We start from the raw sequence: 27,165 nt of genomic DNA, 5'->3' as shown, positions 1-27,165 counted from the left end.
CATACCATTTTCCCATAGTAATCATACTCCAGTAATCCACAGGTTACAATATCGCTGGTATCGCATAATAACCCACACATGAGCCAAAGCTTAATGCTGGGACAAGACTGGTTTAATGGAAAACAGACATTCAATTTATACAGTGAAGTAACTCCTCCTCTGAGCCAGGGAAATAATTGAGTCAGAGAAAGTACTAAACTCAATTATCTCCTGGTACAGAAAAAGTTAACATTTTATAACCACCCCGGAAGTACCCCAATAAAATGCATTGGAACTCCACAAAAGTGTAGCCACATGTCAAGTCACATGTGTAGCCTTAATCTGGGGGAACAATATATCCGAAAATTAGCCAGATCCATTAGGTAGTTTGTGATCGGCACCACAGTGAAGATTTGACCGGTCTGCCACGAGGTCGAAGCCCAGAAACAGTTCCATGAAAAGTGTGGCAAGAGCCGGTCTCCATTTGTGGGGTTTTGCATGAAAACTACATAAGATAGAGTCTAGCTGATTCATGGAGAATGCTCCCTGTGTTCGGTATTCTGGAACTCCCGAATGCCGTTCGTCTAAGTGAATGGGAAGGAAAACGTAGAGTAGATCCATAGAGACCGGTGTTCGTGAGAATGCCTGGCCGAAATGAGTTCCAGGCAGCCGATGACCAGGTTCCGCTGGCAGCGTTCGGGAGACAAGATGGCCTCCATCTATTGTTCCAACCACGTGTATTTGTATGCACGAAATGGCGGCAACCCTGCGGAGCCTTCAATTAACGATTTTCTCAGTGGTTTTCATACAAGACATACAATGTTCCATGTTCTAATTGGTCTCTGGGGTGGTCTCAGTTTGGAAACCGAACAAAATAACTAACAAACTGGAACATGATGACAAAAACTGAAGTAAGTAGCTGAACAGTGATGGGGCATTCCTTCACATAGGGCATATCAACTGTAGTCAGGGCCGCCATCAGAAATTTTGGGGCCCCTAACACAGCTCAGGCCTGCATCCAAGCCCACCCACAGGGTCTGCCTCCAAGTCTGCAGTGTACAGGGTGTGTTTGCATATTGGATAGTTTGTGTGCGCACATGCGTACGTATATACAAAATACAAAAGTCCTTGCACACTTGCTTAAATTAGTGATGTTTTCCAGGTGCTCAGTCTTCGCTTCATCATATAAAATAGAAGACAATAGGCTGCACTCACTGACTGATGTAGAAGTTCGAGTATTTCTTTATTTCTCCATATTAATAATGAAAATCCACTATACTGTGTGGGAACAAAATGAGTTTAGTAGCCTGTCGACATTTCAGTCCTCAGGTTGGACTGAAATGTCGACCGGCTACTAAACTAATTTTGTTCCCACACAGTATAGTGGATTTTCATTATTAATATGGAGAAATAATGGAACTTCCATATAAAAAGAGAGAGTGTGTTTGTGTTCCAAAACGTAGGACGGTCGGTAGGAGGAGGGTATATATAGGCTGGCAACCCCTCCTACAATTTCAGGCATTTTATGTGTTTTGGGTTGTTTTGCAAGTTTTGTGAAAAATTATTTTTTTCTGCCTGGAGATAATTGAGTTATTATCTCACAGGCAAAGAGAAGGGAATTATCTGTTTGTATTGGGAGTGTCACGCTTTGTCACTGTATTATTATTGTCTGTAATCTTTGTGTCCCTGTCCCCCCACAAGGTCCATGTGGGAGTGCCCCTTGGGGACTTGCATAAAAGTCAGTGTGGCACCCATTAAAACCATTCCTGTTACACCCTTCATCAAGTTTCAGCTGATGTTTGGGTACCTGTCTGCTTTACAGGGAGAATATATTTGGGAGACTGTCATTCGTATGGAGAATCTTTCGACTCAGCACTTGAACTGCGAGCTATAATCACTCACGCTCAGGCAGTTCGGGAGGAAATAGACAAACGGGTACCGGTTATACCAGAGTTCGTTACAGGCAGTATGCCGTATATACTCGAGCATAAGCCGAGTTTTTTAGCACATTTTTTGTGCTAAAAAACCCCAACTCGGCTTATACTCGAGTCAATAGTCTGTATTATGGCAATTTGCATTGCCACAATACAGACTGGGGGGAGAGGGGTGCTGGCAGAGCTGTACTTACCTGTCCTGCAGCTCCTGTCAGCTCTCTCCTCCTCCGCGCCGTCCGTTCAGCACCTCGGTCAGCTCCCAGTGTAAGTCTCGCGAGAGCCGCGGCTCTCGCGAGACTTACACTGGTTGCTGACAGAGGGAGCTGCACGGACGGCCCGGAGGAGGAGAGAGCTGACAGGAGCTGCAGGAGAGGTAAGTACAGCTCTGCCAGCCCCCCTCTCCCCCCCACTGAACTGCCAATGCTGGACCACCAGGGAAGGAGCCCCCTCCCTGCTATGTATCAAGCAGGGAGGGGGGACGAAAAAGAAAATAATTAATAATAATAAAAAAAAACAATAATAATTAAATAAATAATAATACTAAAATAATAATTAAATTAAATAAAAAATAATAAATAATAATACTAAAATAATAATAATTAAATTAAATAAAAAAACAATAAATAATAAAAAAAAATTAAAATAATAAAAAAAATAAAAAAAGCATTGCCCACCCCCCACTAAGGCTCTGCAACACACACACACACACACACACACACACTGCACTCATAAGCACACTGCACTCATACACACACACTGCACTCATACACACACACTGCACTCATACACACACTGCACTCATACACACACACTGCACTCATACACACACACTGCACTCATACACACACTGCACTCATACACACAATGCACTCATACACACAATGCACTCATACACACAATGCACTCATACACACAATGCACTCATACACGCAATGCACTCATACACGCAATGCACTCATACACACACACTGCACTCATACACACACACTGCACTCATACACACACACTGCACTCATACACACACACACTGCACTCATACACACACACACTGCATTCATACACACACACACTGCATTCATACACACACACTGCATTCATACACACACACTGCACTCATACACACACACTGCACTCATACACACACTGCATTCATTATACACACACTGCATTCATTATACACACACTGCATTCATTATACACACACTGTAAATAAATATTCAATTAATATATTTTTTTTAGGATCTAATTTTATTTAGAAATTTACCAGTAGCTGCTGCATTTCTCACCCTAGTCTTATACTCGAGTCAATAAGTTTTCCCAGTTTTTTGGGGTAAAATTAGGGGCCTCGGCTTATATTCGGGTCGGCTTATACTCGAGTATATACGGTAATCATAAACAAAAGCAATCTTCACTCTTAGGCTCCCAGTTAGCAGCACCGCATCTAGAGGGAGATAAAAATGGGACACAAAATAGATCTTAAGACATAAAATTACTAAAAAAAAATTGGTTGCACTTACAACATTTAAAATAAATGATAGCTTGTCATCATCTCAACCAAAGATCCCAATGAATTGGAAAAGCAAAAAGATGAAATGGCATGAAAAACAGGATATAACACAACCATAATCAAATAATAGTTGAAACAAGCCAATAGAGTAAGTCAATAGCCCGGCGGACTTTATTACTGACTTATTCTGTGTTTCAAAGTGTCAGGGTACCTGCGGTCTCTACCTCCGAAAGAGGTAGAGACTTAGCTGTTCCTCCATCCAGACGGCCTGATGGCTCCCTTCCCCAAGGTCTATCCGGTCATGCAAGGCCGGCCGCGAGGGAGTGACTGCCTTTTACAGCATCTAGGCAGGAAGTTGTCATCAGGACACTCCTCCGGAACGACCTGTCACTCAATTGCTGCAGGACCAATCAGGACGCCTCGGAGGCGTGGTTACTGCTCTGAACAGGGTATTTAACAGAGCTTCGTTCATTAGCTCATTGCCCTGTCGTGGTTCTAGCTTGTTCTAGTCACTCAGTGCTTGTGTATTCTATTATCCCTTTTGGTTTTGACCCGGCTTGTTTACCTTACTCTGCTTATCTCTGTTACCCTTGATTCGGCTTGTCTCTCGCTTACCTGTCTTCTGTTACCCTCGACCTCGGCTTGTCTTTGACCATTCTATACTGTACTACTTACGTTAGTCCGGCCATTCTAAGGTCCGGTATACGTATCTGGCTACTGTTTGTACTCTGCGTGTTGGATCCCTGTCCCGATCCTGACATTACGACAGGGCCAATGGATCCTGCAAGTACAAACAGTCAGCTTGCTTCTCCTGATCCTAGGTTTGAAGCCATGGATCACAGAATGGATCAGATGGCGCTTGCGCTACAGGCTCTATTATCTCGTGCCAATAACCCACCAGAGGAGATACGTAATACCCCTGTTTCTCCGGTCGGTTCAGGTCTAGAGGTAGCCACAGTGGGTGCTTCTTCTCGCATTACCCCCCCAGTACGCTATGGTGGGGCTCCTGAGAAGTGTCGTGGTTTCTTAAACCAAATTAGTATCCATTTTGAATTGCAACCTCACTCTTATCCTACAGATAGGGCAAAGGTAGGATTTATTATCACCCTACTTATTGAGAAAGCTCTGAGATGGGCCAACCCATTATGGGAGAACGATAACCCATTAGTTTATAACTATAACGCCTTTGTAGCGGCTTTTAGAAGAACATTTGACCCTCCAGGTAGAAAGGTTAATGCAGCCAGATTACTGTTGCGTCTGAAACAGGAGAACCGAACACTGGTGGATTATGCACTAGAGTTCAGGTCTCTGGCGTCAGAGGTCAAGTGGAATGAGCAGGCGTATATGGATGTATTTTTGAATGGCTTATCTGAAGTAATCCTTGATGAGGTTGCTACCAGAGAACTCCCTGAGAATATAGAGGATTTAATTTCGTTCATCTCTCGTATAGATGAACGTTTAAGAGAGAGACAGAACACTCGAGAGAGGAACCGGAGACCTTCTTTTAGGTTAGCCCCCGCTTTTCCAAGTCCTGACTCCACGGTATCTTTGCTTCCTGAACCTATGCAGATAGGGTATACCCGGCTCTCTGAGGAGGAAAGACAGTACAGGAGAAGAAAGGGTTTGTGTATGTATTGTGGAGCTAAGGGTCATTTACTCTCAAACTGTTCTAACCGCCCGGGAAACGCTCGCACCTAAGTCTCTCTAGAGGACAGGCCTTGGGTGTTTCTATTTTGTCCTCTACTCCTAATTATAAAGATCACAGGCTTCTGCTACCAGTTTCCTTAACTTGCGGGAGGGAAGTAGTAAGGGCTATGGCTTTGATAGATTCCGGTGCTGCTGAGACTTTTATCGACCAAGCCTTTGCTAGTAAAAACAATTTTCCATCCCAGCTAAGGGAGACACCCTTAGCCGTTGAGGCCATAGATGGTAGACCACTACTAGACCCTGTTATCTTTCGTGAGACCATACCCATTGAGTTAAATGTTGGTATCCTACACGTGGAGAATTTATCTCTTCTGCTCATTTCGTCTCCTTCCGTTCCCATAGTTCTGGGGTACCCATGGTTGAAAGAACATAACCCTATTATTGATTGGGAGTTAGGGGAGATACTCTCGTGGGGCCAAGGCTGCCAGGATCGGTGTTTGTGCAAGGTTTCTCCATTAGCTAATATTAACATACAGGAGAATCCTACTCAGTCCACAGAAAGACAAATACCAGACCTTTACCTAGACTTAAGGGCAGTGTTTGACAAGAAGAATGCCGATTCTTTGCCGCCACACAGGTCATTTGACTGTAAAATTAAGCTTCTACCCGGGACTATGCCTCCGAGGGGCCATGTATATCCTTTGTCTGTTCAGGAAAACTCGGTTCTAGAGGAGTATATTCAGGAGAATTTAGAAAAGGGATTCATCAGGAGGTCTTCTTCTCCGGTCGGGGCGGGGTTCTTTTTCATTAAAAAGAAAGATGGCACGCTGAGACCTTGTATCGATTACCGAGGCTTGAATAAAATAACTGTCAGAAATGCCTATCCCATCCCACTGATTACCGAGTTATTTGATCGTCTTAAGGGCTCCAAAATCTTCACCAAGTTAGATCTCAGAGGGGCTTACAATTTGGTGAGAATCCAGCAAGGTCACGAGTGGATGACGGCATTCAATACCCGGTATGGCCATTACGAATACACTGTTATGCCATTTGGACTATGCAATGCTCCTGCAGTATTTCAAGAGTTGATTAATGAGGTACTTAGGGAGTTTCAGCATGATTGTGTTATTGTTTACCTGGACGACATACTAATACACTCTAAGGAGATTGAGACTCACCATAGACAGGTCAGAAAGGTGTTACACAAACTTCTGCAACATGGTCTATACTGCAAATTGGAGAAGTGCAGTTTTGATCAGTCTCAGGTAGACTTTCTTGGGTACGTGATTTCTGGGGAAGGTTTTAAAATGGATCCTGGTAAACTCCAATCTATTTTAGACTGGCCTTTGCCCAAAGGACTCAAGGCTATCCAAAGGTTTATTGGTTTTTCCAACTACTATAGGCGCTTCATTAAGGGTTACTCCTCTATCATTGCGCCTATTACCAATATGACGAAAGAAGGGGCTGATACTAAGTTCTGGTCTGAGGAAGCTCTTGGTGCTTTTAAGACTCTCAAGGAACTTTTTGCCTCAGCTCCCATTCTAGTTCATCCTGATACGACTCTGCCTTTCTTGCTCGAGGTCGATGCTTCTGAGACAGGAGTTGGGGCTGTTCTGTCTCAAGGTTAGGGGTGGATAAACCGTTACACCCTTGTGGTTTCTTCTCTAAAAAATTTTCTGGGCCTGAGAGCAGATATGACATCGGGGAGAGGGAACTGTTAGCGGTCATTAAGGCTTTAAAGGAGTGGAGACATTTACTGGAAGGGACACTACACCCTGTTACTATCCTAACGGATCATAAGAACTTGTCTTATATTGGGGAGGCTAAGCGCTTGTCCGCCAGGCAGGCTCGCTGGGCTTTGTTCCTCACTCACTTTAATTATGTACTTACGTATAGACCTGGTTCTAAGAACTCTAAAGCCGATGCTTTGTCTCGTCAATATGAACCATCCACTATAACTGAACCACTTCTGTCCTCCATAGTTCCTAAGGGGAATATCATCGCGAACACAAATCTCAGGATTCACTCTCCACTGCTTTCTGAGATCATGAAGTTTCAGCATTTGGCACCCAAACAGACTCCTGGGGATCGACACTTCGTTCCTGCCGCTCTCCAACTGGAGGTGCTACGCTGTCTCCATAACAGCAAGGTGGCTGGGCATCCTGGCATCCGCAAGACTTATGCGCTGGTCTCTAAAGATTTTTGGTGGCCTGACTTACGCAAGGATATTAAAGAATTCATCGGGGCATGTGAAGTTTGTACCAAGACCAAGCTACCCCATTCGCTTCCATGCGGATTTCTGCACCCTTTAGAGGTTCCTGAAAAGCCTTGGTCCTGTCTGGCAATGGACTTCATTGTTGATTTGCCTATCTCTAAAAAGCAGACTGTCATCCTCACTGTGGTAGACAGATTTACTAAAATGGCTCACTTCATTCCCTTACCTAAACTCCCATCTTCGCCAGAATTAGCGGAGATATTCGCCAGGGAGTTTTTTCCGTTTGCATGGGATACCTTCCCAAATTGTCTCTGACAGAGGCTCCCAATTTGTTTCCCGTTTTTGGAGATCATTCTGCTCCCAACTAGGCATCAAATTGAATTTCTCCTCTGCCTATCATCCTCAGTCCAATGGAGCTGCTGAACGCACTAACCAAAAAGTTGAACAATATTTACGTTGTTTCGTTTCAGAACACCAGGACGATTGGGTCGGTTTGATTCCTTGGGCGGAGTTTGCACATAACAATCTCATTAGTGATTCTACGCATTCTAGCCCTTTTTTCTTGAATTATGGCTTTCATCCTTCCATCCTTCCTTCGGAGTCTTCTTCTCAAGGGATACCGTCGGTGGATGTTCATGTTGCCAATTTAAGAGAGTTGTGGGATCAAACTCGACAAATCCTTCAGCACAATTCTACGCTGGTTAAAAAACACGCTGACAAACGTAGAAGGGCAGCACCGGTGTTTGTTCCAGGCGATAAAGTATGGTTAAGTACTAGAAACATTCGGTTAAAGGTGCCGTCCATGAAGTTTGCTCCTCGATATATTGGACCTTACAGGGTACTGTCTCAAATTAACCCAGTTGCGTATCGTTTAGCGTTGCCTAATGCCTCACGCATTCCTAATTCATTTCATGTTTCCTTGCTAAAACCATTAATATGTAACAGGTTCTCCTCCACGATCGCCCCTCCCCGCTCAGTTCAGGTGGAGGGTCAGGAGGAGTATGAGGTCAATTCCATCGTTGATTCTCGAATCTCCCGGGGGAAACTGCAATATCTGGTCGATTGGAAGGGTTATGGTCCTGAGGAGAGAAGTTGGGTACCTCAGGAGGAGGTGCATGCTCCCCGTCTCCGCAGGGCGTTTCACTCTCGATTCCCTTCTCGCCCTGGTGTATTCCGCCCGGTGGGCGTATCTGAGAGGGGGGGTACTGTCAGGGTACCTGCGGTCTCTACCTCCGAAAGAGGTAGAGACTTAGCTGTTCCTCCATCCAGACGGCCTGATGGCTCCCTTCCCCAAGGTCTATCCGGTCATGCAAGGCCGGCCGCGAGGGAGTGACTGCCTTTTACAGCATCTAGGCAGGAAGTTGTCATCAGGACACTCCTCCGGAACGACCTGTCACTCAATTGCTGCAGGACCAATCAGGACGCCTCGGAGGCGTGGTTACTGCTCTGAACAGGGTATTTAACAGAGCTTCGTTCATTAGCTCATTGCCCTGTCGTGGTTCTAGCTTGTTCTAGTCACTCAGTGCTTGTGTATTCTATTATCCCTTTTGGTTTTGACCCGGCTTGTTTACCTTACTCTGCTTATCTCTGTTACCCTTGATTCGGCTTGTCTCTCGCTTACCTGTCTTCTGTTACCCTCGACCTCGGCTTGTCTTTGACCATTCTATACTGTACTACTTACGTTAGTCCGGCCATTCTAAGGTCCGGTATATGTATCTGGCTACTGTTTGTACTCTGCGTGTTGGATCCCTGTCCCGATCCTGACACCCTGCTGGAAACAGTCGCCTCCAGGCCCCAGTAGAGACTACAATTGAGGGCTAATGGTCCATGGAGGGGGGGGGGGGGGAGTATTCTAGCAGAGGCTATCTCAGTGTCCTTTAGAGAGTGTGTTATAAAGAATTTCCTCCAGGTCCCATTAGAGACTACAATGGAGTCTAATGGGGCCTGGAGGGGGGTCTCTCCAACACTCTGGTTCCTATTCACAATATAGCAACACAACATAGCTCGCTGATACCTAGGCCAAGTTGGCTCCGCTTACCTTAATTACTGTTGTTGGCTGGCAGTCTGTGGGCTTGCTGGAAGGCTGTGGGCTTACTGGCTGCGGCTGGCAGGCTGTGGGTTTGCTGGCAGGCTGTGGGCTTGCTGGCTACTGCCGGCAGGCTGTGGGCTTGCTGGCTGCGGCTAGCAGGCTGTTGGCTTGCTGGCTGTGGCTTGCTGGCTGGCAGGCTGTGGCTTGCTGGCTGCGGTTGGCAGGCTGTGGGCTTGCTGGCTGTAAGCCTAACTGGTGGCCTGTGGGCTGGCTGGCTGGCTACTGGCCAGCCTATGGGCTGGCTGGCTGGCCTGTGGGCTGGCTGGCTTGCTGGCTACTGGGGCATTTGGAGATTATTTAAAGAAATAATCCATGCACAACAACCACTACTGCTCTGTGTAGTCGTTATGGTGCCAGGAGGGCCGGGCCCCCCTCCCAGAGTAAGTAGTCAAACCGTTTAAGAACAGTTTGACAACTTACCTGGGGTCTGCTTGGATATGAGGCTGTTGTAGGGTATAGGAGCAGTGGTGCAATGTGTAAGGGGTGCAGTGTGTGTGAAAGGTTCAGTGTGTGTGTGGGGGTGTAGTGTGTGTGAGGGGGTGTAGTGTGTGAATGTGTAGGGTGTGTGGAGCAATGTGTGTATGAGGGGGCTGTGTATGTGTGTGGCAATGTTAGTATGGGGGGCTGTGTGTGTATGGGTGGGCAGTGTATGTGTGTGTGTGTGTGAGGCAATGTGTGTAAATGTGTATGGTGTGTGTGGGGGCAGTGTGTGTGTATGGGGGGCAGTGTGTGAATGTGTATGGTGTGTGGGGGTAGTGTGTTTATGGGGCTAGAGTTCACTCTCACCACTGCAACCACCAGGAATCCCTGGTGGTCACATTGTTGAGAGTGAACTCTAACCTGTAGCTCCAGGGCTAGAGTTTACTTTCGCCAGAGCCGTAACGTTGCCGTGGTAACCGCGGCAACGATCTGTGCTCGCGCAAGAAGGACCCAGAGGAGCTGCAGGCTGAGCTCCCGGGTCCTCTCTTCCTCCCTCCCCTGCCGGCTGCCCGCACGGGGGCAATTGCCCTCCTCTTACTCCCCCCTACCCCTCTTCTTACCCCCCCTCCCCCTCTTATTACTCCTCCCTCTTCTTACTCCCCCTCTTCTTACTCCCCCTCCCCCTCTTCTTACCCCCTTCTTACTCCCGCCCCCTCTCTTCTTACCCCCCTCCCCCCTCTTCTTACCCCTCCCCTCTTCTTACTCCCCCCTCCCCCTCTTCTTACTCCCCCTCTCTTCTTACTCCCCCCCTCCTCTCTTCTTACTCCCCCCCCTTCTTACGCCCCTCTCTCTTCTTACTCCCCCTCCCTCTCTTCTTACTCCCCCTCCCTCTCTTCTTACCCCCCCCCTCTCTTCTTACCACCCTCACTCTCTCTTCTTACCCCCCTCCCTCTCTTCTTACCCCCCTCCCTCTCTCTTCTTACCCCCCTCTCTCTTCTTACCCCCTTTCTTTTTACTCCCTCCCCTCCCTCTCTCTTTTTGCCCCCCCTCCCCTTCCTTTCTCTTTTTGCCCCCCCTTTCTATTTTTGCCCCCCTCCCCTCCATCTCTTTTTGCCCCCTCCCTTTCTCTTTTTGCCCCTCCCCTCCCTTTCTCTTTTTGCCCCCCTCCCCTCCCTTTCTCTTTTTGCCTCCCCTCCCCTCCTTTTCTCTTTTTGCCCCCCTCCCCTCCTTTTCTCTTTTTGCCCCCCTCCCTTTCTCTTTTTGCCCCCCCTCCCCTCCCTTTCTCTTTTTGCTCCCGTTCCCCTCCCTTTCTCTTTTTGCTCCCCCTCCCCTCCTTTTCTCTTTTTGCCCCCCCTCCCTTTCTCTTTTTGCCCCCCCTCCCCTCCCTTTCTCTTTTTGCCTCCCCTCCCCTTCTTTTCTCTTTTTGCCCCCTCCCCTCCTTTTCTCTTTTTGCCCCCCTTCCTTTCTCTTTTTGCCTTCCCTCCCCTCCCTTTCTCTTTTTGCTCCCCCTCCCTTTCTCTTTTTGCTCCCCCCTCCCCTCCTTTTCTCTTTTTGCCCCCCGCCCCTCCCTTTCTCTTTTCCCCCCCCCTCCCCTTCTCGTTTTGCCCCCCCTTCTCTTTCCCCCCTTCCCTTTTTGCCCCCCTCTCCCCTTCTCTTTTTGCCCCCCTCCCCTTCTCTTTTTGCCCCCCCCTCCCCTCCTCTTTTTGCCCCCCCTTCCCCTCCTCTTTTTGCCCCCCCTCCCCTCCTCTTTTTGCCCCCCCCTCCCCTCCCCTCCCCTTCTCTTTTTGCCCCCACCACCCCCACCTGTAGCGTGGCCGAGCAGCTGGACTCCGGTCCGTGGTGCCGGCCGGAGTGATAGGAAGGTGCACACTGAGTGTGCACCATCCTGTCAGTCCGGCCGGGTACAGGAAACAGAAACTCCTGTTCCGTGCGGAACAGAAGTTTCTGTTTCCTGTACCCGGCCGGACTGACAGGAAGGTGCACACTGAGCACCTTCCTATCACTCCGGCCGGGCACCGCGGACCGCACAGCTACAGGGGAGGGGAGGTGAGAAGCTGCAGCCGCCTGAGCGCTCTTAAGAGAGCGCTCAGGTGGCTGCAGCATTTAAAGGGGCGGGCCCCCTGATGGCTGGCCCCACTCCCGGCCGGGCCCTCGGACCATGTCCGAAGTGCCCGACCGGTCAGTCCGCCCCTGACCACACGAGGATCAATTACAAAGACGCAGCAATGATAAAAAAAATAACTGACTTCTGGTCTGATCCCTTAAAGGGACACTCCAGTTCCAGAAAAACAATCAGTTTTCCTGGCACTGCAGTTCCCCTCTCCCTCCCACCCCCCATCCCAAGTTGCTGAAGGGGTTAAAACCTCTTCAGTGACTTACCTGTATCCATCACCGATGTCCCTCGGTGCTGGTTCAGGGTCCGCCCACGCTCCTCCCCGTCATCCGGAGACCTATTGCACATGTGCAGCCGGCGGGGGAGACCTAATGCGCATGCGCGAAAATGCCGCGCACTAGACCTCCCCATAGGAAAGCATTATCTGTGCTATAGCGTCGCTGGACATCCTCACGCTATGTGAGGACCTCCAGCGTCGCTGAAATCCCCAAAGGAAAAATGCTTTCCTATGGGGATTTCAGCAACGCTGGAGGTCCTCACATAGCGTGAGGATGTCCAGCGATGCTATAGCACAGATAATCTGTGCTATAAACCCGGAAGTGCCCTCTAGTGGCTGTCTAGAAGAAACCCACTAGAGGAGGAGTTAGCCCTGCAATGTAAATATTGCAGTTTATAAAAACTGCAATATTTACAGTTGCAGGGTTAAGGGTAGTGGGACTTGGCACCCAGACCCCTCCAATGGGCAGAAGTGATCTGGGTGCCTGGAGTGTCCCTTTAATGACTGAAGTCAAAGTGCCTTGAAGAATCCTGCTTGGAAACATATGTACTCTTTATTACTCCATTTCCCCTTTCGTGCACTTCTTACTTTATCTGTGTATAATATGTAAATGTTGTGGCTATCCCTTAAACAAACAAAAACAGATGTATCTGGTGTAATATTCATTTATTATTATTTAATCACTTTCATGGTAAATACTTTGCAGATTAATATATTCTTGCTAGTTTACAACACTTTGCATTTTAGATTGATTAGTACTCAAATTATTGTAGGTATGTAATTTGTGTTTCTGATCTTACTGTTAATTTAAATTAGTATATAAATAGATATTCACTTTGTCAGTTTTTTAAGAACTTTCTTCAAATTGCAAAATAACAGTCTGTCTCCAAACAACCATCTTCAAACCAGGGTGACCTGAGCTCATATTAACCTTATTGATCCATTGGTGGTAACTGCAATCCCCAACATTTTTGAATTAGGGTCTTCTTCTGGCATAGTAATGAGAGGTCTGGTGAAGCCATGGGCATGGATATGACATCATACCTCTAAGCACAAATTCACAAGGTCCTTTTGCAGTGACCTGGTGGTGTTTTGTTTGTCAATAACTGCTGTGTGTACCTCTCTGCATATACATTTACCCCGTGTGCTGCTGGGTGAAGAATAGTATACAGAGCAGAGGCTATGGAGGTGCACCCCACTTCAACTCCCATCCCAAATTATTTATCTAATGCAGACATGATTAAAGCCTATGGAAATGTTTGTAGATAAATAATTTAGAAAGTTTTTCTAACTGTAATAAATAATGAAGTTTTTTTTTTTTTTTCCTATGCTGTATTTATTTGTAGCAGCTGTGCGCTTTTAAATTATGGATGAAAAGTTGAGTGTAGCTTTTCTCTTTTGTGTTGTATTTATATGTCTGTATCTAGATTATGACGTGTTACATATAACTTCCATTGATTACTTTTCTGTATTTCGTAGATCAGTTATGGAGCTGTAAATGACAACTTCTACGACCAAGCTACTTATCCATTAGTTTTCCATACCGGCCATGGGACAAATGCCTATAATAAGGCCATTATTGCACTGCTGAAACACTATGGTTGGACATGGATTGGCATACTGCACTCACCAGCAGAGAGTAGTGAGATGGCAAGCCAAAGTTTAAGAGCAGAGAGTATTAAAAATGGAATTTGTGTTGAATATATGTTAAACTCTGATTCAGATTATCAAGAAAACAATGTTTTGAGATACACAGCAAAGGTTATTGTTATATTTTCCAGTGAGGATCACCTGGCAAACATAATCATGACATTTTATTTTCTGATTAAACTTCGTGAGAAAACACTAATATTATCATCAGAAATATCAGCACATAGAACAGGATTTTTAAACCAACATGCATTAAATAAAATAATGAATAGATCACTTATTCTTGTGGCAGCTAAATCATATATTCCAGGTTTTCAAGAATTCCTCTACAGAGCTAGCCCCACGGTGTATACGAATAACACATTCTTGCAAAATATATGGTTAACTTATTTCCGGTGCCTACCTGCAGATGATCATAGTGGAAAGAGACAAGTTTGCAAGAAGAAATTCTCTCTTAGTTCTCTACCTAAGTTCGTGTTTGATGCTGAAAATTTCCGTATAACTTACAATGTATATGCTGCAGTCCATGCAATAGCTCATGCTTTGCATATGTACATCTCTGAATCAAAAAATTATAAGATTAAACAGTTTCACTCAAGAGAGGTAAGTGTTTGACTTAACAAAAATGTTAACAATTCCTTAAAAATAATAAGCGACCCATGATGGGATTATTTTGTCATGATGTAATTCCCTTAAGGACGGTCAGGATATGAAAAGGATCCTTAGAAAGGTACAGGCTACAACCTAGTAACAAAGCACAAGAGGACATATATAGAGAAAATAAATATTTATTAGATAGATAATAAAGATGAAGTTGATAGCAAAACGTAAGGCAAGAAACAATTGAGGACTGGTGCATGGTCACAGGATAAACAGTAGCAACGGATCAGACCAAGGACAAGGAAGGGTCTGGAGCACAGGTAATAATTTCAGGAGCAATGTAAAGTGCTTAAGTGGATACTATAGGTACCCAGACCACTTCAGCTCATTAAAGTTGTCTAGGTGCAGCGTTTCTGTCACTCTTAGTCCTGCAATGTATTACATTGCAGTACTAAGATAGCCTCTCGTGGCGGTCTACCAGACAGCCCCTAGAGGTGCTCTTAGGAGTTTACCGGACTCTAGGTTCCTTAACTGATGCTGGACAGCCAGCATCATTGAAATCCTCGTAGGAAAGCATTGAGGCAATTCTTTCCTATAGGGGAGGTCCTAATGCGCTTGCAGCACCTGCACATTAGGTTCCCTTGTCAATTGATGTGGGAGGAGGCAGAGCACCAACGCAGCACTGAGGGAGATTGAAGCTGGAAATGGATAGGTAAATAACCATTTATGTGTTGATGTGGGAGCCACGAGGGGATCAGAGGGCACTACAGTTTTTGAAATACAACTTTGCATTCATAACACTATAGAAGCTCTTTAAGGAGTCAAAATCAGGGCCGGACTGGCCCACCGGGATACCGGGAAATTTCCCGGATAGGACATCGGCACCTGGGGCCGGGCAGACACCTGGGTCTGCTGGCGGCCGCTGGGGGAGGTCTGTTGGCGGCCGCTGGGAGAGCTGTTCTGGCTCTGCTCCACAGCGCGCAGCTTAATGAGACCGCGGGCGGAATATGACGTCATATTCCGTCCGCGGTCTCATGCAGCAGCGCGAGGGGGGGAGAGCAGAGCCAGCACAGCTCAGCTTCCCATGCGGCCGCCAGCAGACCTCCCCCAGCGGCCGCCAGACTCTAGCACAAGTCCCCCAGCGGCCGCCAGCCGCTTGGTGTGTGTCTGTCTGTATGGTGTGTGTCTGTCTGTATGGTGTGGGTCTGTCTACCATGGTGTGTGTGTGTATGGTGTGTGTGTGTGTCTGTCTGTGTCATGGTGTGTGTGTGTCTGTCTGTGTCATGGTGTGTGTGTGTGTGTCTGTCTGTGTCATGGTGTGTGTCTGTCTGTGTCATTGTGTGTGTGTGTGTCTGTCCGTCATGGTGTGTGTGTCTGTCTGTCCGTCATGGTGTGTGTGTATGTCTGTCCGTCATGGTGTGTGTGTGTCGGTGTCATGGTGTGTGTGTGTCTGTCTGTCTGTCATGGGGTGTGTGTCTGTCCATCATGGTGTGTGTGTGTGTCCGTCATGGTGTGTGCCTGTGTCCGTCATGGTGTGTGTCTGTGTCCATCATGGTGTGTGTCTGTGTCCGTCATGGTGTGTGTGTGTATGTCTGTGTCATGGTGTGTGTCTGCCCGTCATGGGGTGTGTGTCTGCCCATCATGGGGTGTGTGTGTCATGGTATATGTGTGTGTGTCATGGTGTGTGTGTCTGTCTGTGTCATGGTGTGTGTGTGTGTGTGGTTCTGTCTGTGTCATGGTGTGTGTGTGTCATGGTATATGTGTGTTTCTGTGTCTGTCATGGTGTATATGAGTGTTTTAAAAATAATGTTTTTGCTCACCTTTTTTTCCCCCACGCAGTGTGCTGGTCTCCCCTCGACTGGCCCTGCCTCTATGGCTAAGATCATCAAGCTTGATGATCTCAGCCAATCCAATGCTTTGCCATAGGATTTGCTGCAAAACGCTACACCAATCAGCATCTCCTCATAGAGATGCATTGAATCAATGTATCTCTATGGGGAACGTTCAGTGCCTCCAGAGTGTGGAAGCCCTGAATGTAGGTGCACTGACACAGGAAGCACCTCTAGTGACTGTCTGAGTGACTGTCACTAGCGGTGTCACTTTGAAGCAATGTAAACACTGCCTTTTCTCTGAAAAGTCAGTGTTTACGTTGAAAACCTGTAGAGACATGCTATAGACACCAGTACCACTACATTAAGCTGTGTGTGTGCGTCTGCTAGTGAGTGAGCTTGTTTTATTATGTCAATGAGCTGATGTATATCAGTGAGATTGTTTGTCTATGAGGCTGTGTATCAATGAGCTTGTGTGTGTCATTGAGATGTCAGTGTCTGCATGTGAGTATGCTTACTGTATAATTCAACATTTTACTCTGAAAGGACCAATATTTTATATTAGAAAAAGCAATATATATATATATATATATATATAATATAATATACCAATAAGAGTAAGGGGAACTCAAAAGGTCTCCAAATTCTTCAAAGTTTTTTCTATTTGTGTGTCATATCAAAATTTATCCTATCAACGTTTCGACCCAACAAAAGGGTCTTTTTCAAGATCTTGAAAAAGACCCTTTTGTTGGGCCGAAACGTTGATAGGATAAATTTTGATATGACACACAAATAGAAAAAACTTTGAAGAATTTGGAGACCTTTTGAGTGCCCCTTACTCTTATTGGTATATATTCATACGCCAAGGGAGCACCAAGGCAAGATTTGATTGTTGGATGTACCTTAGAGGGTGAGTGCCAAGATTAATTTTTGTATATATATATATATATATATATATATATATATATATATATATATATATATATATTTGTATTTTTTATTTTTTTTTACTCAATCACCTGTCATCTGGGGTGGTAAGATATAGCCTTACATATTACATACGGCAATATATGGCGCAATGACTTATGGGGCTGGCATAACATTTTTTTCGAGGGCTGCTTTGTATCCCCAGTCCGGCCCTGGTCAAAATGCCACAAAAGGGCATTGAATCACAAACGGAGATAGTTTGAATAGAGTGAGACCCTTTGCATCATTTCTGTGTCATTGACACATGTACACTGTAACAATTAGGATGCTAAGGTGACGGTATTATAAATGGCAAAAAGATGTGAGATACTAAAATGCCCCAAGATACTCCATAGACCCATCTTCAATTTGCCATTAAAAAAAATAAAAAAATAAAAATACCCACACACTGCAGGTAATACATTTAGCCCTATATTTTAATGAAACATTTAGAAGTGTATGTAAAAGTGGTCATTCTATACTCCTATAGCTGAGCACAAATTAGTGATTTGTTTTTGTCAGGATCTTATCTGATGTGGAGTCAGAAGTGCAGAGTAATACACTCACCCATGCAAATAAACACAGGCCAAAGTGACCAGATAAGAAGCCACCTGGGCTGTGAGTCTATGCACAGGGTTTGTGCAGGATATAGCCCCAAGTTGCAGTACAGGTAAGGAAAAAAGCAGGAGGATAGTCGATGACAAGCCAAAGTCAGAGGATGCTAGAGGTCAGGAAAAACGATGAGAAAAAAAAAAGTTCAGGAGCCATCTGGAGAACACTGGATCAAAAACACAATTAGAGGAACCAGAGTCAATGAACTGACAAAGTTATCAGGGTGAGGCAGTGCTTATATACCCAGCTAATTAATTATCTGCTTCAGGTGGGCTAGACAGCCACGGGTAAAGTCCAGCCCCCAGTGCTGGAGACAAGATGAGGATAAACATTAAGAAGACACAAGGGCGGAAGTGTGGCCCAGAGGCAAGGCAGAAAGAGTCCAGAGTTCAAATCCCCTGTTGAGCACTTCTGGGGCAACCATGACAGTTTTACAGTAGCATACTTTAAGTTTACAACATAAATCTATATATTTCAATGTGCTTGTAAAACAACCTTCTAAAATAAAATGTTGCTTAAAACTTTGAAACAAACTTGTGCTAAAATAGATGTACTAAAATACTCAAAACATACCATGATATACTCTTTCACAAATATTTATGTAGTAATTTGAACTGTTAACCTATTAAATCCATCTATAAAAATTCTAACTGTAAAAACAAATAGTCAGGTATCTTATATTGCACTGTAAATTCACTTAATATTGGCAAAGCAATTTATTGGGAGTATTTTTATTCAGAAGAGTTTGCTGAGCATAATAGGGGGTGGAGGGGGATCATAGTAGCACATATCCGATTCGCAAAGTTCACAGAAATAAGAATTTGTGTGTTTTCAAGGCGCTTTCAGTTAATAATTGAATAGAATGATAGCAGCTACCACACAAATAGGGACTCTCTACCCTATAGATTAGTAAAAAAAAAATATGGGTTAACATACGTATGTATGGAAAACGTGACTCATAGCGAAATATCTGAAACAAATGTAAATGCAAGAAATAGTGCAGATAACGTTTTCAATAAGTGCAGTGAGGGAATATTCTATATGGTCTCACTCAAATGTAGCAGAGCCCTATAGGATAGGCTCAGATCTCAATGGCCTGCGTGTGCTTATGGTGACACAGTACCCAATCGGTCCTCTAGGCGTCTGGAGATCCTTATGCATACATGAGAGAGAGAGAGAGAGAGAAAACAAAGGGAAGAGGAGACCCCCTAGTGCGGTCAATCCCGATGTACAATGTCAAATAGTGCAGAAAAAGTGACTACCCTATTTCTGGTATCCCTGACATCTCGCTATCCCTTATCGTTGTGTCTCATTCTGTACCCTCCGACCTCGGCAAGTATCCTGACTATTCTTTGGTGCATTAAGTCCGGCCATTCTAAGGCCCGGTAATACATTACTTTTTAGTCCTAGGGGTGACACAATTCTACGTGCTGGATCAGTTCGTAATCCTCATTAGGAATACAGATTTTATTCTTAACACTATAGTTCTCCTTAAAAGGGGCTCTCAAGACCCCTATAGCACTTTAGCTTGCTGAAATGTGTTATGTATAAAGAGCAGGCCCGGACTGGCCATCGGGCATACCGGGCAAATGCCCGGTGGGCCGCGATGGCCGTGGGGCCGAGGCCGGCAGGGGAGATCACAGGATCTCCCCGGCCGGCCCCTGCAGGGCCAGCGCTATCCGAGCGCCGACCCTGCTGTGTGCCTCCATGGGCCGGTGGGGAGATCAAAGACCTCCCTCACCGGCCCAGAGACCCTGTTACATGCAGCCGGTGCTGGGGAGTGAGGGAGGAGAGGACCGGCGAAGCTCTATCCAGCAGCTCCGCCGGGTCCTCTCGCGAGGTCTGAGCGTTGCCGCGGTTACCACGGCAACGCTCAGATCTCGCGAGAGTGAACTCTAGCCGGCAGGGGCTAGAGTTCACTCTCACCACTGGACCACCAGGGAAGGATGGCAGCATGGCACCCCTCCTCCACCCAGGCAGAACGGATCTCCCCCCCTCCCAGGATAAAGGTAAGAAGGGAGGGGGGGGAAATAACTTTTTTTTTTTTTAATTATCAATAAAAAAAAACTTACAATTAAAAAAATCACACTAACAGCCCCCTCACACACACATCACCCCCAGCCACACACACATCAACCCCAGACAAACACAGCACCCCGACAAAAACACAGCACCCCCAGACACACACAGCACCCCCAGACACACACAGCACCCCCAGACACACACAGCACCCCGACACAAACACAGCACCACATGTGTGTCTGGGGGTGCTGTGTGTGTCTGGGGGTGCTGTGTTTTTGTCGGGGTGCTGTTTGTGTGTCTGGGGGTGCTGTGTGTGTGTCTGGGGGTGCTGTGTGTGTCTGGGGGTGCTGTGTGTGTCTGGGTGCTGTGTGTGTGAGGGGGCTGTTAGTGTGATTTTTTTATCTAATAAAAAAAATACTTACATTTAAATAAAAAAAATCACACTAACAGCCCCCTCACACACACATCACCCCCAGACACACACAGCACCCAGACACACACACAGCACCCCCAGACACACACAGCACCCCCCAGACACACACAGCACCCCCAGACACACACACAGCACCCACAGACACACACACAGCACCCCGACACAAACACAGCACCCCCAGACACACACAGCACCCCCAGACACACACAGCACCCAGACACACACACACAGCACCCCCAGACACACACACCACCCCCAGACACACACACAGCACACCCAGACACACACAGCACCCCCAGACACACACACACAGCACCCCCAGACACACACACAGCACCCAAACACACACAGCGCACCCAGACACACACAGCGCACCCAGACACACACAGCACCCTCAGACACACAGCACACATCACCTTCAGACACACACAGCACCCTCACTCACACATAGCACCCTCAGACAGACAGCACCCTCACTCACACACACACACACACACATATATATATATATATATATATATATATATATATTATATATAAAATAACCCTCAGTGAGTTAATAGACAAAGAAAATTAGAAACCTAGAATGTGATGGCAGATAAAAACACCCTCACACACAGCACCCCTCTTACATACACACACACTGCGCCCCTCACACATACAATACGTCCAAATATATATATATATATATACACACACACACACACTACAGCACCCCTCACACTGCACCACTACACACGCTAGATCCCTTACTCTATATGCACTCTTAATCCTCTATACACACACACACACACACACAAACAGAATCTCCTATACACACTCTTGGTCCTTTACACACTAGATCTCCTACACACACACACACACACACACACACACACACACACACTACATTCCTTGTCAGCAAACACATACAACATTCTCTAAACACACCCTCTCTACAACCCCTACACACACTACGTCACCTATACACACACACTACAGCCCGTATGCACACACTCGCTACATCCCCTATAACACTATGCCCACTATACACACACTCTCTACAGCCCCTAGCCACACATATTACACCACAAACACAAATTAAATTGACCTATTTACACAATACCACACCACACTCTACACACATGCAATCCCACATGCACCATACACTTTCCTGGCCCTTTTGTCCTCCGGTATCTCCCCTGTGGAGACACCAGAGACAATTTAAAAGCAAACACAGCGCAAGCATGTTATTAAATTTGGGGCCTTTTACAGGGCCCATACAGGGCCTTATACAGGGCCTTTTTCTAATGCCAGAGCTCTTCAGCGGGGCTCTGTGTATTGAACCTACATGCTCACTTTGAGAGGGGGCGTGATTGTCATTAGTGATGACAAAACACACCCTCTCTGGCCCCGCCCCCTTCTTAGGGGGCCGCTCTGATTGAAAAATGCCCGGGCCTAATTTTTTTCCCAGTCCGGCCCTGATAAAGAGTGTGTCCTTTTTTCCCCCATTTAAAAAAGTGCAGGTTTCAAGAGATATTGAAAGTTTTTTAACTATCCATGTTACACTCCATGGCCTTCAAGCAGACAACAGTTCCTTTAACCTCTTGTTCTCCTAAAGGCAGACAATTGCTCAGAGCTCCTATCTTGCAAAGATTTCTTATTGAGCTGTATTGGAAAGTCTGTGATTGGACAGACACAGAGTTTGTGGAAAAAGAGGAGGGCTTGCAAAGTCAGCAGACCAGAGATCTGAAGCCTTTGCAAGCTGTTTATATATATTGACTCAACTAAAAAACACACATGTTTTCATTAGGGGTATATCTGTATATCTATTACACAGTAAGGGTTCTTTTTTGTTTTTGGTCAGTGAAGTGTACCTTTATGTACAGAAAAAAAAGCAAATGGAAGCCTGGTTCTTAAGAGGTTAAACATTCAGAATGGTGGCATATACAATATATGATGCACAATCAAAAGAATGGGGATACAACGTTCAGCACATACAAATAAACACATAATAACTCTGCTACTCTAAAATATGATGTAGTGGTAGTTGTTGTTTACAAGTTGGTTAGTTTATCATACTAATGACATTTTAGCCTTATTTGTGTGTTTGTCAACTCAGACTTATTGTTTTTTGTCTTTGTAGTTGTATGCAAAACTAAAGTTGCATTCTTTGTAAACTATTTCAGCTGAGAAAATATCTAAGAAGTCTGCATTTTAATACGTCTTCTGGTAATGAGTTTACTTTTCATGAGACGAGAAATTCAAAGACACATTTTGAGCTGTTACAATACATATATTTAAACAACACACTTAAAACAACCCACATTGGAGATTACATTTTGACTGCAAACTCAGAGACTAACCTCTACATCAAAGAGAGATCTATGATATGGGAATCAGATATCAAAGGTGTAAGTAATATTTAAACATACAACCAAAACATTTTACTATTACGTATGTACAATTATGCATGTGATCTATGAAAAATGTATTTAGACAAGTAATTGTTGTTTGTTAATACTTTTATATAAAGGTATTTTTTTAAATCTGAAACTTGATACACTTTCCAAACAAAACTATTCATGCATTGTACGTTTCCTCTAATGCAGGGCTTCCCAAACTTTTATGGATCGACACCAAATTTTAAAATTAAAATTACTTTTTCAAGACCCACTTGCTTTTAATGCATATTTTAAAAATGAACACCATGGCAATCAGCTTTAGAGGCATACAATTGACACACCATGGCAATCAGTTGTATAGGCATAACATTGGCACACCATAGCAATCATTTCTAGAGACATAAAATTGTCACACCATGGCAATCATATTTAGATGCATACAATTGGCACACCATGGCAATCAGATTTAGATGCATACAATTGGCACACCATGGCAATCAGTTTTAGAGGCATACAATGGTAATCAGCTTTAGAGGTGTGTAGGATTATACCTGAACCAAGGCTCATGTTACAGGTGACCGGATGACCAGTCTGTTTAAAACTGGCTAACTTGACATGATGTGCTTTGAACTTTATCTTAGTTTTAGTGCCTGACATGTAAGCACCATCTCTTTCTTGTGACGATTGCAGCTGTCACCCTCAGCCCCCACTTCTTATGTCCTAAGTAACTTCACACATACATACATACATACATATCGGTTGAAATATGCTTAGTTCTGTAAATTCCTTTTAGGGTATAAAGTGCCTTCAAGCATCCTGTTCTTGTCGTGCAAGTCACAAATGTATTTACTATATAGCCTTGTATGCTTTTCCATTAAAAAAGCAGAAGCATCTTTTGATTCACAAACAACCGTGTGTGTCTGATTGCTTCCCCGAGGGCTCAAATTTACAATCTGGTTTTCCTTGAACATATCGTTGGGTTATTTTTGTCTACAATTTTGGTGCCAAAACCCAGGAGGAGACAATCCATTCCATCCGGACAAACTACTGGGAAACCGGGAGTTGTAGATGGTGAATCTTAAGCTGCAGCAGGTGAGAATTTTTTTTACTTTTCTACCTATCTAGATTCACTCTCTATGTAGCTCTCTGAGTCCTATATCTGGGTGAGTAAGGATTTAAATAGGTCTCCCCCTAAAGAACTTTTTTTTTTCCTGTAGTATAGTATGTTCAGGTGGAATGTCTTGTGAAAGAAATCTTGGAATCTTGAAATCTTGAGACAGTAGAATATATCTGTGGGGCTCAAGTTTGTCTGCCTTGTCATTTGTTTTATAGTTAGAGTCAGAATCATCCAAGGCAGATCTATGATCTGTGTTTAAATTAAGATGACAAACACTATGAAAATTCCACTGCAGTGGTCCTAAGTGTTTAAACACTGTTTGTATAGTATTATCTTGGTTAAGGAAGTAATTACCCCTTACAGGTGTTAGAGATGGGTAACTCACAAAGTACCCAGGAGGAATTTACAGCTCTCACTATAGTCAAACATCATAAATGACAAGGAGCTACTAAGACAATAAAGAAATTACTTGAAGCTGACATGCCCTCAGAGGGCACCCTTGACCCCCAGATATGTAAAGAATTTATGGCAAATTATAGAGGGTGGTAAGAGGATAATGACTTAGTAGAAGTTGCTCAGAAATGGTATGATACAGCGGTTGAATTAACTAAATGTGGTTGTAGAGAAACTACCAGGAAAGGAATACCCTATTACCAATGTTTTGGACCCTTTGCTCCTGCAAAAGAATCCCAAAAGGAAACCTGACTATCCACCCCTTTACCCAGGAAGGAAGGAACCATACATAAATTGGTCCCTAAAGAGAAAATTAGATCTCAAGTCCCTGCATCCACTGTAAATCCTATTACCCAAAAAGGAATACTGGATCCACGTTGTGAATGGACACACTCATGGTGGAAAGAAAAAAGATAAAGAAAAAGAGGCAGTAAGCTTTTGAAAGTGGACCAGTAGAGGTTCAAACAGGTCCAAAAAGGTAGGAAGAGTATAAGCCATGGACACCAAGTGAACAACTAGCTATTATTCAACAGTTGCCAGATGTGTAAAAAGCTCCTTTAGCTTTAGTTCAATCCCTGCCCACTATTCATGCTACTTACCAATGCACTTGGGCAGACCTAAAGCAAATACTTGACTTGCAGGTCCTATCCTCACTTGAATCATTGCCCATTACAAATATGTACATGAGGGTAATTTGAGGAAAAGTGGACAAGACCAACCGCTAAAACAGTCCAATGGTTTAGATATAAATCAGCCTCAGGAAAATCCTATGTAACTACTCTTAAAGATTGTGGCAACTTTAGGTGCATACAATTGGCACACCATGGCAATCAGTTATGGAGGCATACAACTGGAACATCATGGCAGCTTTAGATGCCTAAACTTGGCACACCATGACAATCACTTTTAGATGTATAAACTTGGCACACCATGGCAATCAGCTTCAGATGCAGAAACTTGGTACACCATGGCAATCAGCTTTAGATGTATAAACATGGCACGACATAGCAACTTTAGTTGCATAATATTGACACACCACAACAATCAGCTTTAGAGGCATAAACTAGGCACATCATGACAATCAGCTTTAGAGGCATATAATTGGCACACTGTTGCAATAAACTGCATAAAATTGGAATATCATGGTACTTTAAGAGGCATACTTTTGACATATTGTGGTGGAATCTCGGTAAAAATAAATTTAGTAGGCCGAGATTACCACGTGGCATGTGTACGTGCATATGCTGACGTATCGATCAGTTGGTTGCACGAGGCAAGATACGATCAGTAGTGTACGGAGCATGTGCAAGAATACAGGATATAGTATTCCCCTCCTCCATTGTGCTGGACAAGCCATGCGGTCAAGCAGGAAGTTAATTCTTATTTGTATTGATTGGTCAAGAGAATGTGCGGGTGGAGCTTAATATGGGAGGAGTTATGTGCCTATATAAGGAGCCTGCACTATTGTCCGGGGCTCAGAACTTGCTGTATTTTGGTGACATTAGTCCCTCTGAGTCCCGATCGGTGATCCAATAAAGAATCTCTTCCTTCCTGAAGAAACCTGTGTCCATCTCTCTGTGCTTGGCTTCCGTCAGTTTCTCCGGTATCATTTGGTGCATTGGCCGGGAAGCTCATCGTTCAACGGTAGCTGAGAGGCAGAGGCGTGAGACGGTCTATCTTTGCCCACGTTCTCTACGGCTGCACCCCTGAACTTCTGCGTGGACCTCCCTTCGTCTCGGCGCCACTGGTCTGTTGTCCAGGAGATCATCGGCCTCTACGTAAGAAGTGCTGGGGTGTCCCCGTCGATGAAACTGCTGTTTTAGACGGCAGACCCACTAGGGGTATACCGATTGTGCGGTAGGCCCATAAGGGGTTTGAATTGTGTATGGAATCTGCCCCCTCTGTCGGAGGGAAGGAGCGAAGGCGCACCGCTCAATCGAACGCTCTTTAGTAAGACCGTTTGATTTGGTTAGTCAGGCGGGGTTCTGGTGTAAATAGCCCTAGCCGGACACCGGTGTCTTGTCTAGACTAGCGTTCTAGGGTGTATATTACGTTCGCTAGGTCGGAGGGACCGGGAGACTAAGCGGCGCCTGTGTAAATTCGGTTCGCTAGCTCTCAACCTATCTTGGCTAAGTGGGAAGGCGTGTAAATTTGGAACCCACTAGATTTTTGATAGTAATCGACTAAGAGGCGTCTGTGTAAATTCGGTCCTCTAGCTCGCTATATGTGGTGCTTGGGCAGTGTGGCTAACCAAAACGGGTGTACATAGTTTTAGGTAGTCCATTCAAGGTACTGGCCAATAGTTTAGTTGGGATTGTAAATGTGTTAAAGATTGTTAGTAAAGTGTATATCTTGTTAGATAGCGCGAGCTCAGCCGTCTAGCGAGAGTGTTAATAGTGTGTTGCTGTATCATAGTGCACGGTACCATAACCCTGTATATTTACTGACACTGTATATAAGTACTAATCACTGTCGTCCATTGCATGTTTAACACCATAACCACTAATAATTGTATTGTGACCTTAAATTGTGCTTTGACCTATGCTAACCGTACTGTAACCGCTATTTGTAAAAGACGATGTTACTGGGATGTGTTATAGACGGGTAATTCATATATAGAGAATTATAGCGTGGGTGACTGTATAGTTTCGCCAAAGGGCATAATATTGATTATCTAGTGACTGGTGTAACAGCTGTGTGTGTACGGGAATTCCCTGAGTGTTTATTGTGTTATTGTGTACGTTTCACTTGGTAACCGTACCACGTGGTGCTGTTGCCAGAGGAAACGGGTGTGACTGTTGAATAGTATGCGTGCATAGTATTCGTTGTCAACGACGTTCCATTGATAAGTATGGGCGCGTCGGAGTCAACGATTCCAGATCCCTAGGTTGTATGGTAAAGAATTTTAAAAAGGGATT

At 45.0% G+C, this 27,165-nt stretch overlaps 1 protein-coding gene across 1 annotated transcript in view; it reads left to right on the top strand.

The window, feature by feature from the left end:
* LOC134569166 (vomeronasal type-2 receptor 26-like) overlaps positions 1–27,165 on the top strand; it is a 122,843-nt gene that overhangs the window by 47,486 nt on the left and 48,192 nt on the right. Inside the window, exon 4 of the mRNA XM_063428079.1 lies at positions 22,462–22,686. Coding sequence (XP_063284149.1) covers positions 22,462–22,686 — 225 coding nt within the window. The remainder of the gene's footprint in view (positions 1–22,461; positions 22,687–27,165) is intronic.

Source organism: Pelobates fuscus, chromosome 7 (genome assembly GCF_036172605.1).
Source record: "Pelobates fuscus isolate aPelFus1 chromosome 7, aPelFus1.pri, whole genome shotgun sequence".
Classification (NCBI taxonomy): Eukaryota; Metazoa; Chordata; class Amphibia; order Anura; family Pelobatidae; genus Pelobates; species Pelobates fuscus.
The sequence above is the reverse complement of the archived record's forward strand: the minus strand, read 5'-3'. Positions and strand labels throughout refer to the sequence as shown.